The following is a 16,946-nucleotide window of genomic DNA, read 5'->3' as shown; positions in this document are numbered from 1 at the left end:
TGGTATGGTGGTAGAGGCAAATACATTAGAGGCTTTAAAGAGACGTTTTGAAAGGTGTATGGATGTGCAGATATGGGGGGGGGGGAAGGATATGGACAGTGCGTAGGTTGGAGGGATTAGTTTTGGGTATTTTTTTGATTTAGTCTTTAGCTGGTTGGCACAACACTGAGGGCCAAAAGGCCTATTCCTGTGCCGTACTGTTCTATGTTCTAATCCTACTAGTGCCTAAACTTTCTTAGAATAATATGTAGATTCAGCATTACATCCAATACTTTGACAAACAGTTATAGATGCAGTGGAGAGTATCCTGACACATTGCATCACAGCCTGGTATGGAAACACCAATGTCCAAGTATAGAAAAGCCTTCAATACAGTACTGGATATAGCCCAGTCCATCACAGAGAAAGCCATCACATTCACTGAGCACGTCTACAAGGAGTGCCGCCACAGGAAAGCAGCCTCCAGCACCAGGGAGCCCACTATCCACGCCTGGCTCTCTTTTTGTTACTACCATCGGGCAGGAGGTACAGGAGCCTCAGGTCCTACACCACTAGGTTCAGGAACAGTTAATACCCTTCAACCATCAGGCTCCTGAACCAGCGTGGGTAACGTTACTCACCTCAACACTTTAATTGATTACTGATTTAAACCTTGTTCACTGTAAGTGCAACCTGGCAGTATAATGGGCAAGGCTAATCAGCTGATGGACTGATTTAAAATCTCACTTGTAACCAGCCATCCTTTCATTGTGGCCTAAGTGACTATACACACCTACTAAATGCCTCCTCAGTGTGATATCCATTTGGTTAAAAACAATTCTTGATGACAGGTTAACACGAGGAAATCTGCAGATGCTGGAATGTCAAGCAACCCACATAAAAGTTAATGGTGAACGCAGCAGGCCAGGCAGCATCTCTAGGAAGAGGTACAGTCGACATTTTGGGTCGAGACCCTTCATCAGGACTAACGAAAGAAGAGCTAGTAAGAGAAGAGTAGTATCTCTTACTAGCTCTTCTTTCCGTTAGTCCTGACGAAGGGTCTCGGCCCAAAATGTCGACTGTACCTCTTCCTAGAGATGCTGCCTGGCATTGACGACAGGTTCCCAGCTTTTAAATGCGGGGGCAGGGGGCGATGTTCCAGAAAGGACAAGACGCATTCCCCATAATCCTAATTCAGTTTGGTAACTCGGTGAGTTAGCCCCCTGCACCAGATTCACTGGACCAATATCAAGGTGACACCTCCCCACCCACCCCTCCTCCTGCCTCCCCGTGTATGAGTGTACAACTGCTGAAGGTAAACAGAACAGAGACAGACCAACACAGTCTCATGCAGTACACTGGCTTTTTATTCCATGCATTTTTTCTGTTGTCTTTACTCTTCTGACACCCCCCTCCACATCACCCAACTCCAATCGCTTGAGTCAGCTCTGCTGCTGTCAGGAGATCCAAGGTGAAAGTGGATCGAGCCAGATAGCCATACCCTCAGTGGATGGAGGGGGGGACGGAGGGAACACAGGTGAAATTCTCTGGAGTCCATGGTGCCAGGTGGATCTTGAAATTTAATACAAAAGGAATCTACAATACTGTCTCCTAAGTGCAAGGGTGATCAATAATTTGTGGTTACTCCACAACAGGGAGGGTGGTGACTTTACCAAAAATGGTAAAGGAAAGTCAGATGTGAGACTTTGGTGGAGTACATTTCAAGTGGGGAAGAAAAACTCCTGTCAATTATATATATATATATATATATATATATTTTTTTTACACACGTTTTGCAGAAAGGTCCAAACTGAGCCCGTGCTTCACACACACACCACCTTTCCCACTTAACGTCTCTAATTGGCTGCTTTTGTCAATTTCAATTGCATGGGTCGATGTTTGGGAATATCTCATCTCACTTCCCTCCCCCAAAGAAGAGGGAGCACATGAAAAATTCAAATCAAAACAGCCAGACTTCGGTTTATTAAGGGGAACAAATGCTAAGGCACAGAGATGTTCTTTTTAGGATCTAGTGAGACTTCAGGGGCAGCTGATCAGGATTCAATATGATTTTATTGAATAGCGGAACAGGTTTGGTGGAAGAAGATCAGTGTTGCTGTATTCACAGTATTGTTGGTTCACTGGTAGACAGATCCACATTGGATCAGGGTCAGCTGGTGAAACACAAGGAAAGAGTTGTGCCCACTCTGAACAAATGCAAGCAGGAATCCTAGTAGGACACATGACCGGGGGTGACAATGATGAGACAAGAGTATAAAAAAAATCACAGTTTTGAAACCAAATGCTGAACTGATCTATGTGTTAAGTTGGAGCAAGGGCAACACAGGCTCAAAGTTGCAGTTTGGGATCTTGTTCGGTGTGGTAGCATAACCCGAGCAGTAACCATTACACCCTTCCCCCCACCCCCCAAACAAGGTAAGTGGTTTCGCAGTAGGCTCCACTCCACTCTCACAATATCAAATGAAAGAGGAAGAGCAGAGGTGGGGTAGTGAGCAGAGGGAGAGAGCACAGACACAGAAAAGAGGGCGAGAGGGAGGAGAGAGAGGTAGATGGTGAAAGGGAGGGTAGGAGGGAGAGACAGGCGGCTGAGAGAGAAAATGGCGCGGGGTCAGCAGAGGAACAGAGGGGAGAGGGAGAGGGCAAGGGAGAATGAATTGAAGCAGAGGGGTGAGTACAGGAACAAAGACTGAGTGGTTCAGGGACTGAGGAGTGGTGAAGGATAGGGGCTGTTGGTGGAGGTTTTGGAGCAGTGGTGGAAGACTCTAAGTCTCCCAAGATATGAAAACAATATTTAGGGTGATGTAAACAACAGGAATTCTGCAGATGCTGGAAATTCAAGCAACACACATCAAAGTTGCTGGTGAACGCAGCAGGCCAAGCAGCATCTATAGGAAGAGGCGCAGTCGACGTTTCAGGCCGAGACCCTTCGTCAGGTTTAGGGTGATGTGTCTGGAAATGCACAGGTTAAAATTTGACATATTCTAAAAACAAAACAGTGCATTAAATGAGGGAATGGGCTGGAATTCAGGATGGAGAAGTACAGGTACGTCGGTGCGAGGTGAGTGCCTGGCGGAATCAAGTCTCTTTTCCCAATTTGTCTGGACAGAGGAACGAACCCTGGACCGCAATGTGATTAAAGATCAAAAGGGACGGGGCAAGTCTGAATGCTGGTATTTTGGATGCTGCAAAGGTCAGTGTGAGCAGATGTAAACCAGGGCAGAAGATCAAAGAGAGGGACATTAAATCATCAGAAAAATTATTGTTCTATACATTTCCTTGTAATACTTTGCAGTTATAAAATACTGGGAATGTTTCTTTTGTGAACTGGAGATAGTTTCTTGTTGGATAGTTGTTCCCCCAGGAAGGTGGAGCAGCCTGAAGGACACATTGGTCAACTGATACTGGGAGCCTAATGGATGCTGGCTGTCCTGTGATGGTGCCTCCTGGGCTGCACGAATTGAAAACTCTGCCACAATGATCTGAGCTCCTCAAGGGACTGGATGTCCCAGGGAGAGAGGAAGTTCATGGGGCGGAAACTTAGGAAGCAAAGTTCAAATGAACTTTTGTACAACAGGCTCATAGGCTGGAGGTGAGGGAAGAATTCCCTTGTCTTTACAACCAACAATAGTGTCAAACAGGCTCGTTCTTGGAGCAGAGGCAGGGCTGTGGAAAACGAGGTGTGTGTTAAAACACAAGTGCAGCACAACACTGCAGCAAAGCTCATGTCTCTTGTTCCCGGGCTGCAAACTCATGCGAGGAGACCAGATTTCACCTTTAAATCCCGCCTGTGCGGTGCTCCCACAGCGCTGACCATAGAGAAGTACTGAACCACCTTTCCGACCACCAGCTTTGCACCTTGTTCAGAGCCTCGGCCACCACCACCCCACCCCCTCACTTCAGTCGCTGCCCCCATGTGATGCGATGCACTCCAGCCGATGCTCAAAGGAACCAGAGACAGACAAATACAATTCACAGATCCTTCGGGGGGAGGGAGAGGGGGGAAGAAAACAAAAAATTCTGATCTACAGAAAAAAAAAACACAATTAAAACCTCAGTGATAAGTTAAGAATTCTGATGTAGTCCAGCTACAGAACCAAAAAGAATAATTTAAAATGATCTGATACTGTTTTTGCATTAATGAGCCATTGTAAAATTACACAGGTGCTAAAATCTGTGAAAGAATGATTAGAGTCTACATTTCCACAGACTGTAAACAAATATGAAAAGAGCAATTATACATTACATATGGAGAGAGCAAGAACCATCCAGACTATCCGATTCAGGCTTTTCCAACACTGCCAGTTTGGTTACTTCACCAATGTAAATCTCTCAGAAGTGTACTAAATAAATATTTGAGGGTAAAATAATCCTGCAAGGCGCTGAGGAACAGACAGCTACATGAACTAGTGGAAAAGTCCAATTGGCATCTCTGCACACGCAGGGATTGAGCAAGTTAGGATGTCTTTGCGACGCACAGTTCTCTGCTCTCCTGAGGTCCTCTTGCTCACAATTGCTTTGGTCTGCTCTCACAGGACAACTGAACTACTCACGCAGTGGTATATTGAGGGATCCAAGGGCTTTCCTGGAACTGGACTGCTTCCGAGATCCAGTTGCCCCATCAATTACCGGTAAACACGCTTCCTGCATCTCAGAGATATTAACGAGAAATATCATTCACCCAGTCAACACTGACAGGGACAGTGACGGCCTAGGCTGCAGGTGTCACACTATTTAGATAAAGAGTGATAATTACGCAGGAACGAGTTACATTTGCATATAATCAGTGTGAAGGGTGGGGAAATTGGGTTGTTTCTACATAGAACGTTCATCAGTGTGGGAACTGATCGGTATGTTCAGATATATGTGATACATGTTATATATGGTGCTGGCTGGATCTAATCTAACTTGAGGGATCCAAGGGCTTTTAATCTGAATTTGATGTTTGCCTTGCGATACAGGTCTTCAAATCCACAGTGCCGGGGGAAAGATACGGGCAGAAGTACTGAATGTCACCCTCTAGGCTAGAGTGTGAGTCACCAGGGTGTAGAGGGGTCCAGTGAGAGAGAGGGCAGGGAAACACAACACCCATCATTGAATCACAAGGGTGTCACTTGACATTGGGAACTCACTGTCCTCCCAGGGTAAATATTTCAGAAGGGACACAGGAATCCTATCCAAGTGACCATTCTCTGGTCATGGGCTGACACACAGACAGAACATTCTCCCTTTGGAGCCTCATGGGGGCTGGGGGGGAGGGGGGGATGTGATTCTCTCCACCTGATATCCAAGGGCTTACAGGTTATCCACGGTATCATGAACAAATTTACTCATCACACCGGAACGAACCGTTCCCTGCAGCCTGCAGCCGATGGTGGGTCTCTCCGAGTTGCCCACTGCCTCAGTCAGCCAAATGTCAGGGATCTAAATAACACACAATCAAAACTGGAAGATAGTTAGCAGAGTAAAAGCCTGAAAGGGACGTGCTTCTCTGGAGGTTTTGACATTTGCACATCGTAACACAGTGCCCTGAACGGACAGAGCAAGGTGGCTCAGACTGAAGCCTGTGCTGACAGAAGGGCGTATCTCCCACCGAACACTAGGCCAAGCAGAAATCATCAGTTTACAACAATTCATTTCTTCCTGTGGAGAAGCCAGAGCCACCCCCACCTCTGAGGCGATGAAATAATGGTGAGCTCCGTCCGGGAGGGCTCCCGAGACCGGTTTCCCGGTGGAATGGTCGATGCTTGGTCCGACACCATGTAAACCAGCTTCCCCATCCGATGAAGCAATGAGGAGCACGTCCTGGGGAGGGGCAGCTGTTGTATCGGTCGGCGACGGATGGACCTTGTGCTTGGAGAGGAACTTGTTCTGGGCTAACTTTTCACGGCAACCAATACTGCAGCGTCCAGCAAGGCAGGGGAGGCAGCTGACGGAGGCGCCCACTCGATGGGCATTTCGTTTCGGGGTCTCAGCCCTCATCCCAGCTTGACCTGCCTCATCTAGGATCAGTCGGAGCAATATGGGAGATTTGGTGACAGACCCTGCCTACGTCGCCTGGTGCATTCCTGGGACACGTTCACGGGAAAGGAGGGAGAGAGGGGGCGGCGGATGTGCTCACTCAGCTGCCCTCTCTCGCAACATCACCCAACCTGCCTTCAGTTTGAGGAGGACTGGAGGAAGAGGAGGAGGAAAAGAAGAACTTGAGGATGAGGAAGAGAAGGGAGTGGGGAGTTCCTTGAAAAATATTTCCCAGGGTAGGGACGGTAAAGCTCCCTCTGCAGTGTCCCACTGAACATTTTCAGGGCATGGGTTGGACAGAGTGCATTTCCCCTCACACACTCCATGGGTGGTGTCAGCATAGGTTGGATACATAGTAAAATTCCTCTACAACCAACCTGTCAGCCACACCCCAGTCAGTACCATCGCCTTCAGAGTGGTGCCCCTGACTACTCTGTGACAGCCACCTTCCGCTGCCTGAGGTCAGCACTGGTCTCCCAAAAGAACTAAACTCTCCTCCAAAGAAGAGGCCAAGTGCTGACAGATTCTTACAGAAGCAGGTGTCACCCACTTTGTTATAGGCCGTATTTGAGTGCTGGTCACTGGGGCCCAGGGCCAGAATCAGACTTACTGGATCATCCTGGCCTGTTTCCGGTTGGGCACCGAAACTTTGCCATCATTCAGGCAAAATGTTCTGACGGACCGAGTTAAGCACAGGTTTCAGTCGGTCTACATTTTGGTCTCGAGCTTCTCTGTGGTCTCGTTGAAGGATACAGGGCCAGAAAAGAATCAGCCAAATGCTTTTCAGTTTCCCGTGGACGCTGACTGGCGTGCAGAATATTTCCAGTTTCTACTTGTTTTGTTTTTCGGATTTCTAAAATTAAGAAGGCCTTTTCCCCACTCAAAGCACAATGCACGTTAGGGACACGCTCCTCAGAACCACTAGGAATGATGAGACAATGGGAACTTCTGCAACTGACAGGGGAAGAGCTACAGATGGGGTTGAGGTAGTAGCCTCAAATTTAGTTGCTTTGCTTTGTGTAGATTTCTCTCAGCTCCCCACCCCCTCGCAGCAAGGTATCTGCAGTTTGGTGCTCCACACCTCACAGAGGGAACCCTTCGATAATTTGCCCGCTCACTCCTGTGGTGTCTGGATCCCTTCTGCAGACAGTTTTGTTCATTACTGCCGTCCCAGCTCTCTGACCAGTGTCACTCAGCTGAGTTCCCCAGAGAGTGGCGCTTTGCTGGCTGTCAAACTCCTTCCAATGCCACCCCCCCAACGAGGCCTTTTGCCTTTACACTGAACCAGTTAGTGTTCGTAAGGCTGAAGTGTGCATCTTCAGTGTTTTGTCTGCACCTGTGAGTGACGGGAGTAGCCTCATCCTGTGAGCCCTGACCCAGTTTGGTCTCTTTTTACCCTGTTACATCGGTCAGTCTCAGGCTGAAGCAGCAGTACAGGTTAATGTTGGTCCATAATCTTTTGCCCTGAGCCTTGGGCTTCATGCAGTATAACGATTAAGACTAGCGATGTCTTGTCCATCTTCTTTGCCCTTCCATGTCTCTTAAGTACTTGATATTTTTACAGTATGAAGTGTCAAACAAAAATAAATTGTTAATGTTACACTAGCTACATTATTGAACAAAGTGGATCCCTGCCATACTTGATTGAAATGATGGTGAACTCTACAATTACTTCATCACAACTTGACATCGAAGAGTCTCGAGTCTCTGTGTTATTGCAGTTTGTTCCCATGGGATGTTCAGATAGTCTTTTGTGTGTGTGAGCGTGTGTTCTCCTTGACCTTTCCACACACTCTCCAGGCAGAACTCACTCCCTGCCTGTGCCAGTCCTCACCAGGTGGACGAGCTGCACGCTTTCCCTCGGCGGACGGTCGCATCTGAACACTCAGCCTCCGAGGAGTCGCACTCCGATTCTGCCAAGGGGCCGGGGTTCTAAGGGGGACACAAACGCCAGACTTTAGGGTCACAAGAGCGCAATGACTTCCACCTCCACATGGCCTCTCTCACAGTGTTCTTTCATTCAGGAGGTGCACCATCTACTGTTCCGTCTTAGATCCCCACCACCACCCCACCCGTATCCTCTTGTCAATGCTGCCTAAAGGTGGGGAGCACCAGAGCGTAAAGATACACATCTCAGGGTTCAGCACAGTTTCCTCCCCACTACCATCAGGTTCTTCAACTCACCTGAAGCATCGTTACTTCAGACTACATATTTCTCACTGAATTCTCTCAGATTCCAGGAATGAAAAGGTTAACTTATCAGGAGCGTTTGATGGCTTTGAGCCTGTTCTCTCCCGAGTTTAGATGAATTTGGGGCGGGGGAGACCTGATTGAAACCTATTAAATATTGAAAGGCCCAGATAGAGTGGATGTGGTGAGGATGTTTCCTATACTGAGGGAGTCTAGGAGCAGAGGGCACAGCCTCAGAATAGAAGGATGCAAAGGCTGATTCCAGAATTGAGGGGTTTAGACTGTGAGGAGAGATTGAGTTGCCTGGGACTGTACTCGCTGGAATTCAGAAGGATGAGAGGAGATCTTATAGAAACATATAAAATTATGAAAGGGATGGATAAAATAGAGGCAGGAAAGTTGTTTCCACTGGTAGGTGAGACTAGAACTAGGGGGACATAGTCTTAAGATTCGGGAGAGTAGATTGAGCACGGAGATAAGGAGGAACTGCTTTTCCCAGAGAGTGGTGAATCTGCGGAATTCTCTGCCCAAAGTGAAAATGGAGGCTACCTCAAGTAAATATATTTAAGACAAGGTTGGATAGATTTTTGCATAGTAGAGGAATTAAAGGTTATGGGGAAAAGGCAGGTAGGTGGAGATGAGTCCATGGCCAGATCAGCCGTGATCTTATTGAATGGCGGAGCAGGCTCGATGGGCCAGATGGCCGACTCCTATTTCTTATGATGTCCTCTTAGAACAGAGATGAGGAGGAATTTCTTTAGCCAGAGAATGGTGAATCTGTGGAATTCATTGCCACAGGCAGCGGTGGAGGCCAAGCCATTCAGTGTATTTAAAGCCGAGGTTGAGTGTTTTTGATTAGGAAAGGTGTCAAAGGTTATAGAAAGAAGGCAGAAAAATTGGATTAGAGGGATAATAAATCAGGCATGATGGAATGGTCGAACAGAATCGAGGGGCTGAATGTCTTATGATCAACGTGCTAGTGTCATTAGTTTATTTTATTGTATACATTTTGCATAATTTATGTTAAGTTATGTTTGTCTTTGTCTTGTACTGTGATGGTGCCTCAGAAAGCTAATTTTCATGGCATTTATACCCTGGGTATGAATCAAAAAAAGCTCAAACTCGACAATAAGCTCTTTGCAGATTTATTCAGTCTACCTCCGCTCCAGGTTACTGACCTCTGACATTGTTCGAACACCTTTCGTAGGGTCTCCTGTTAACCAGCTGTACCATCAGGAAATAAACTTTACAAGATAGCTGAAGTCCCTCATTTCTGGAAGCATTTTAAAGGATCTCCTCTGCACCACTCCCAAAACTGGAATTAGATCTAACGACAGTTCACCGCAACCTCCTAGACTAAGGGTAGCCAAAGGATTCACGAGGCTCTTTAATGGGCCTGACAACCTGTCAACGCCTCCTTGGAGGACAGTGCTCCCACTCTCCTGTGAATCTACCTGGAGCAGAGCATTGGAACAATAGCCTGCTGGTGAGATATGGGGATGTGTGTGCATGGGTGGGTGTAAGGGAGGAATGGGGCTCGTTTTGCTGTTGTTGCTTGTTGTGTTCTGCCAAGCACTGTGGGCGTGCTGGATTGGCACCGGAATGTGTGGTGACACTGCGGGCTGCCCTCACAGCACAGCTCATCATAAACACAGGAGATTGCGCAGATGCCAGAAATCCAGAGTAACACACACAAAATCACACATGTCAGTCTACCTCCCCTGCTGAGTTCTGTCTGTTCGACTGTATAGTTCAATGCACACGTGATGATCAAAAGGAATCTGAATCTCACCTCGTGGCAGTGTTCTTCCGCACACAGCTTCCCCAGCGATATCTGAGTCTTCACCCTGCGCACTGCCGACTCCTTGTCGGACAGTCCGTCGGACTGCGTGGATATCTCGATGGGGATCTCCGGGGTGTGTGACAGCATGTCTTCAAGCTTCTCCTCCATCCGCTCCTCGTTGTTGTTGCTCAGCCCGTCGGGGGTGCCACTGTACGAGTGGTCACTGGTATTGCCCTCCTCCCCGTCCGACACTGAGAAGTTCTCCGAGCTGAAGGTGGAATACGACTGGCAGCTGCTCATGCAGCGGTGGGGCCTGAGGGGATACGGAGAGAAAGCAGTTCTCAGAACCCGGGCAAGGCAAGAGGTGCTTGACCTCACCACCCCTCTGATCCACTTTAACTCTCTCCCCTCTCACTAACCACTGTGCTGCCGTGACCCTTCACCTCTGCACTATGCCTGCCATTCAGTCTGGAGGTCAGATTCAGCACTAGAATGATGTGAATTTATGTTCAACTCAGTCCAGTTATTTTTTTGATCCACAGTTTCACTTTCCACAGACAAGAGTCACCTAAGGGCCCTTTTTCTAGATCCAATTTACTATTTATATATAACCATATAACAATTACAGCATGGAAACAGGCCATCTCGGCCCTCCTTGTCCGTGTCGAACTCTTACTGTCACCTAGTCCCACCGACCTGCACTCAGCCCATAACCCTCCGTTCCCTTCCTGTCCATATATCTATCCAATTTAACTTTAAACGACAACATCGAACCTGCCTCAACCACTTCTTCTGGAAGCTCGTTCCACACAGCTATCACTCTCAGAGTAAAGAAGTTCCCCCTCATGTTACCCCTAAACTTTTGCCCTTTAACTCTCAACTCATGTCCTCTTGTTTGAATCTCCCCCACTCTTAATGGAAAATGCCTATCCACGTCAACTCTATCTATCCCCCTCATAATTTTAAGTACCTTTATCAGTCCCCGCTCAACCTTCTACGCTCCAGAGTATAAAGACCCAACCCAGGCAACATTTTAGTAAATCTCCTCTGTACTCTCTCAATTTTATTGATATCTTTCCTATAATTCGGTGACCAGAACTGTACACAATACTCCAGATTTGGCCTTACCAGTGCCTTATACAAATTCAATATTAAATCCTAACTCCTATACTCAAATGCTCTGATTTATAAAGACCAGCAAACCAAAAGCTTTCTTCACCACCTTATCCACATGAGATTCCAAATGGCAATGCCTCAAGAAAGCGGTATCCATCATTAAGGACCCCCATCACCCAGGGAGGACATCATTGCTATCATCAGGAACCTGAAGTCAACACTCTAACATTTTAGGAAAAGCTTCTTCCCTGCCACCATCAGATTTCTGAACGGACAATGAACACCATCACTCTCTTTGCTCTTTTTGTGGTACTTATTTAAATTTTTATATATATACACTGTATACTTACTGTAATTTATATTTTTTATGTATTGCATGGTTATCCTGGCACAAAACAACAAATTTTGTAACATATGCCAGTGATATTCAACCTGATTCTGATCCTGAGTTCTGGGTTCCCTTCTGCCAATGGTATTTCATCCACGAAAATGGACATGAAGTAATCATGCAGCAAGGACACTATTTCCTCACTGTCCAATATAGACCCAACTACATCCGTTTTAATCAGTCTACGTTTCCCTTTCCTAACCAATCTCCCTTAATAAAATATTTTTATCTGTTTGTTTTGATATCTCTGTGCACCATGTTTCATATGCCTTTTGCGTCTTTTATTACATTTGCTGCATTTGTTTGCCTCGCTATACAGCTCTCACTGTGTTCTGGATTTATTCTCTAAAGCCAGGTCATACAGCACAGAAACACCAAATAAAGGTCGACTGTCACACACCCATTTACACCCACCTCACTTTATTCTTCTCACATGCCCATCAGCCTTCCCCAGTTTCTACTATTCATCAGCATGGTAGGGCCCTTGAAAGTGTCGTAGAACAGAGGCCTAGGGAGATAGGGACATGGTTCCCCTGAAGGAGGCGTAGGTAGACAGGGTGGGGAAGAAGGCATTTGGCACTTGTGCCTTCATCTGTCAGGGCACCGGGTACAAGAGACGGGAAGTCATGCTATAACAGTACCAGACACTGGTGAGACCACACGGAGTATTGTGTGCCGTTCTGGTTGCACAGTATGGGAGAGGAGTCCTTAAGCTAGAGAAGGTGCAAAAAAATCGTAAGGATGTAATTCAGACTGAAGGGCTTGAGTTATAAAGAGAGATGGATATTTATTCAACGGAGAGATACAGCGCACTTCCAACCCAATGAGCCACATCGCCTAGCAACCCACCTATTTAACAGCAGGGCAATTTACAACAACCAATTAACCTACTAATCGGTCCAACTTTGGACTGCGGGAGGAAACTGGAGCACCCGGAGGAAACCCACGGGGTCACAGGGAGAACGTACAAACTCCTGACAGACAGCGCCAGAACAGAACTCCGAACTCTAATGGCGTTGCGCTGCTGTGGATAGACTGGGACTTTTCCCCCTGGAATGTGGGCCGAGGAGCCTTAAAGAAGGTTATAAAATCATGAGGGGCATAGGTAACAACGGATTATTACAGTCTTATCACTGGTATCGGAGTCTAAAATTATGCAGCATAAGTTTAAGGTGAGGGGAAAGACTTAAAAGGGATCTGAGGATTAGAGGGGTGATGAGTACGTGAAATGAGCTGCCAGAGACCGTGGTAGAGACAGATACAATTCCAATATTTCAAAGACCGTTGGACAGGTACAGTACATGGGTAGGAAATGTATGGAGAGATCTGATCCAAAGGGCCTGTTTCAGTGTTGTACAACTCGATGAGTGAGGCACTTGACCTACTGACCCGAACCCCTTTGGGATGTGGGAAGAAACTGGAACAGCCAAAGGAAACTCGGGTGGGATGGGCACAGGGAGAACTTGCTAACTCCACACAGACAGCAGCCGAGGCCAGGATCAAACCAGCGTCGCTGGGACTATGAGGCAGTGGTCTCTACTGGCTGCACCATGGTGCCGTCCCAGTTTGAGGACTGGCTTCAATGCTGTAGCAGTGGAGGAGTCCCTTTCAGTTTTCCTGCTCTTTGTCATTGGAACAGTGATGGTCACTGGAGAGTACGTGTGGGAGGGGGGAGCTCAGCATGGCTCCTGCTGCCGTTATATTGTCTTCCAACACTGTGGCTAACAGCAGGAGGGTACTGGGGGCACGGTGATGGAGTTGTGATCCACTTCCATACCGTAGGTCAGCATGGAGATCTCATCAGGGTTGTCATAGATGGGGACCATAAGACAGAGCAGAACCAGGCCATTCAGCCCATCGTCTGCTCTGCTATCCCACCATGGTTGACTTATTAACCCCATTCCCTGCCCCCGCCCTGTAACCTTTGATTCTCTTACTAATCAAGAACTCATCAACCTCCGCTTTAAATACACCCACTGACTTGGCCTCCACAGCCATCTGGGGCAATGAATCACATAGATTCACCACCCTCTGGCTAAAGAATTTCTCTATTCTAAGGGGACGTCCTTGTATTCTGAGGCTGTGCCCCTGGTTCTGTGTTTAGAGACAACCTGTCCTTCTGGCCAGCTGCCCACGTGGTCAGCTCAGGTGGCCAACAGCTGGTTGACCTGTTTAGCAGTGAGTAGAGGACAGCCCTGATTCTATCAGCCCACAGCAATCATGGCACTTACAGGCCCAGGAGCAGTAGGGCCTTGAAGGACTGGATGTGGTCCTCTCCTCAAGGTCACTGTTAGTCGTGCAGTCGATGAGCTCAGCTCCACGTTAGAGCTGGAAGGTTTAAGGACAGGTAGCAAAGTTACAAAGCGGAAACCTGCATGATGAGGTGCTTAGGGTACAGAGCTCAGCTCAGGGCAGTCTGAGAGCAAGTAAAATGCCAAAAAAACAGAAAATAGAAGGGAAAAAGTGGAGTAAAAATGAAGGTTCACTGGAAAATAACACATGGAACAGTGGAGGAGATCAGAAGGTCAGGCAGCATCTATGGAGGGGAATAAACAGTCGGTGTTTTTGGCCGAGAATCTTCATCAGCACTGGAAAGGAAAGGGAAGAAGGTGGGGTGAGGGGAAGGGGTACAAACCCGCAGGTGATGGGGAAGGTGGGAGTGTGGGGATGAAGTAACAAGCTGGGAGGTGGAAGATGTAAAGGGCTGAAGAAGGAGGAATCTAATGGGAGAGAATAGTGGAGCATGGAAGGAAGGAAAGCAGAAGGGGAATTGGAGGTAGGTAATGGGCAGGTGAGGAGAAGAGAAGGGGTGAGAGGAGAATCAGAATGAGGAAGAGAAAATGAGAGAAGGGGTAGGGGGAAAAAGTCACCAGAAGTTTGAGAATTCATGTTCAAGGCATCAGCTTGGAGGCTACCCAGATGGAATATGAAGAGTTACTCCTCCATTCTGAATTTGGCCTAATTGTGATGGTAGAGGTGGCCAAGGACAGACACGTCTCCATGGGAATGGGAAGTCAAATTGAAATGGGTAGCCACGAGATTTCCAGCATCTGCAGAATCTCTTGTGGAATGGAATTATTAATATTTTAAGTTGGAACACTGCATCAGGACTGAGAGTGCAGAAGGGAGATTTTAATTTGGTGGGATTGACCTCCAGAGGGTTATTCCCCACCTCTTTTTTCTCCCCTTCCAACCACAATTCCCATTTTAGTCCCCTTTGCCTCAACCTCATCCGCTACCTCAGCCCACATCACCTATTGTCATTCCCCCTCTTCCTCTTGGTTTCATCCACCCATGACACAGAGAGGCTCCCCCATCTCCCACCACACTCACTGTCTGGTCTTTGTACCATCTGCCATTCACCTCTTCCCAATCGTTCCCATCCTCACCTCCCTCACCTATCACAGTCCAGCACTGGGAGCTCTTAAGACCATAACACCATAAAACAAAGGAGCAGAAGTTGGCCATTTGGCCCATCGAGTCTGCTCCGCCATTTTATCAAGAGCTGATCCATTCTCCCATTTAGTCCCACTCCCCTGCCTTCTCACCCCAACCTTTGATGCTCTGGCTACTCAAATACCTATCAATCTCTGCCTTAAAGACACCCAATGACTTGGCCTCCACCCCGCCCATGGCAACAAATTCTATAGATTCACCACCCTCTGACTAAAAAAATTTCTTTGCATTTCTGTTCTGAATGGGCGCCCTTCAATCCTTAAGGCATGCCCTCTCATACTATACTCCCCCACCATGGGAAACAATTTTGCCACATCCACTCTGTCCATGCCTTTCAACATTCGAAATGTTTCTATGAGGTCCCCCCTCATTCTTCTAAACTCCAAGGGATACAGTCCAAGAGCGGACAAATGTTCCTCATATGTTAACCCTCTCATTCCCGGAATCATTCTAGTGAATCTTCTCTGAACCCTCTCCAATGTCAGCACATCCTTTCTTAAATAAGGAGCCCAAAGCTGCCCGAAGTACTCCAAGTGAGGTCTCACCAGCGCCTTATAGAGCCTCAACATCACATCCCTGCTCCTATACTCTATTCCTCTAGAAATGAATGCCAACATTGCATTTGCTTTCTTCACTACTGACTCAACCTGGAGGTTAACCTTAAGGGTATCCTGCACGAGGACTCCCAAGTCCCATCGCACCTCAGAACTTTGAATTCTCTCCCCATTTAAGTAGTCTGCCCGTTTATTTCTTCTGCCAAAGTACATAACCATACACTTTCCAACATTGTATTTCATTTGCCACTTCTTTGCCCATTCTCCCAATCTATGCAAGTCTCCTTGCAGACTCTCTGTTTCCTCAGCACTACCAGCCCCTCCACCTATCTTTGTATCATCAGCAAACTTAGCCACAAAGCCATCTATTCCATAATCCAGATCGTTGATGTACACCGTCAAAAGAAGCGGCCCCAACACGAACCCCTGTGGAACACCACTGGTAACCGGCAGCAACCAGAATAGGATCCCTTTATTCCCACTCTGTTTCCTGCCAATTAGCCAACGCTCTATCCACGTATGTAACTTTCCCGTAATTCCATGGGCTCTTATCTTGTTAAGCACCTTGTCAACGGCCTTCTGAAAATCCAAATATACAACATCCAGTGCATCTCCCTTGTCTAGCCTACTTGTAATTTCCTCAAAAAGTTGCAATAGGTTTGTCAGGCAGGATTTTCCTTTAAGGAAACCATGCTGAGTTCTGCCTGTCTTGTCATATGCCTCCAGGTACTCCGTAACCTCATCCTTGACAATCGACTCCAACAATTTCCCAACCACCGATGTCAAGCTCTTGGTGTTCTTGCTCATCTCCTTCCAACATTTGTCCACAGCATTCACCCTTCCTCTCCTCACCTTGTTCCATCTGCTTCTCCATACTTTCGTCTGCATCTATCATACCTTCCTTCCCACTGTCACCCAAAGCCGCCCCCTCTCCCCTACCTGGCAACACCTGTCGGTCATCTGACACACATCCTCAGTCCACCAATCATCTCAGACTTCTATCTCACCGCTACCCCTCTGTATGTCGGCCATCTCCTGTCTCAACTCTCAGTCCTGATGCAGTTTGCCCTCCACACAGATGCTGCTGATTGTTTGCTGATGAAGACACTAACTGCCCGGATAGTACAGTAGAAGGCAGGGTAGAAGGGTCATTTTAAACTTGAGCACCAGCAGCAGACATTGAAGATTGAAAGAAAGATTAGCTTTATTTGTCACATGTACACGGAAACATGCAGTGAGATGCATCGTTTGCCTTAAATCAAATCAGCAGAGATTGTGCAGGGCAGTGTCACCACACTTCCTGCACCGATACAGTGTCCCCACAACTCACTAACCCTAACCCAGACACCTTTGGATTACGACAGGACAGTGGAGCACCTTGAGAAAACCCACTCGGTCAAGGGGAGAACATACGAACTTCCTCACGGACAGTGGTAGGAAT

The 16,946-nt window shown here is 47.3% G+C and overlaps 1 protein-coding gene across 11 annotated transcripts in view; it reads right to left on the bottom strand.

Annotated features, from left to right (window-relative positions):
• Positions 1-1,304: 1,304 nt before the first annotated feature.
• Positions 1,305-16,946, bottom strand: part of si:ch211-45c16.2 (mitogen-activated protein kinase kinase kinase 13) — a 204,334-nt gene continuing 188,692 nt past the window's right edge. For all 11 annotated transcript variants that reach the window (XM_063051540.1, XM_063051543.1, XM_063051541.1 and 8 more), the window contains 2 exons: positions 10,001-10,304; positions 1,305-7,950 (listed from right to left, as the gene is read on the bottom strand). In XM_063051540.1, the coding sequence (XP_062907610.1) occupies positions 7,849-7,950; positions 10,001-10,304 (406 nt within the window). In that variant the 3' untranslated portion in view covers positions 1,305-7,848. The remainder of the gene's footprint in view (positions 7,951-10,000; positions 10,305-16,946) is intronic.

This window comes from Mobula hypostoma, chromosome 6 (genome assembly GCF_963921235.1).
Source record: "Mobula hypostoma chromosome 6, sMobHyp1.1, whole genome shotgun sequence".
Taxonomy (NCBI): domain Eukaryota; kingdom Metazoa; phylum Chordata; class Chondrichthyes; order Myliobatiformes; family Myliobatidae; genus Mobula; species Mobula hypostoma.
The sequence above is the reverse complement of the archived record's forward strand: the minus strand, read 5'-3'. Positions and strand labels throughout refer to the sequence as shown.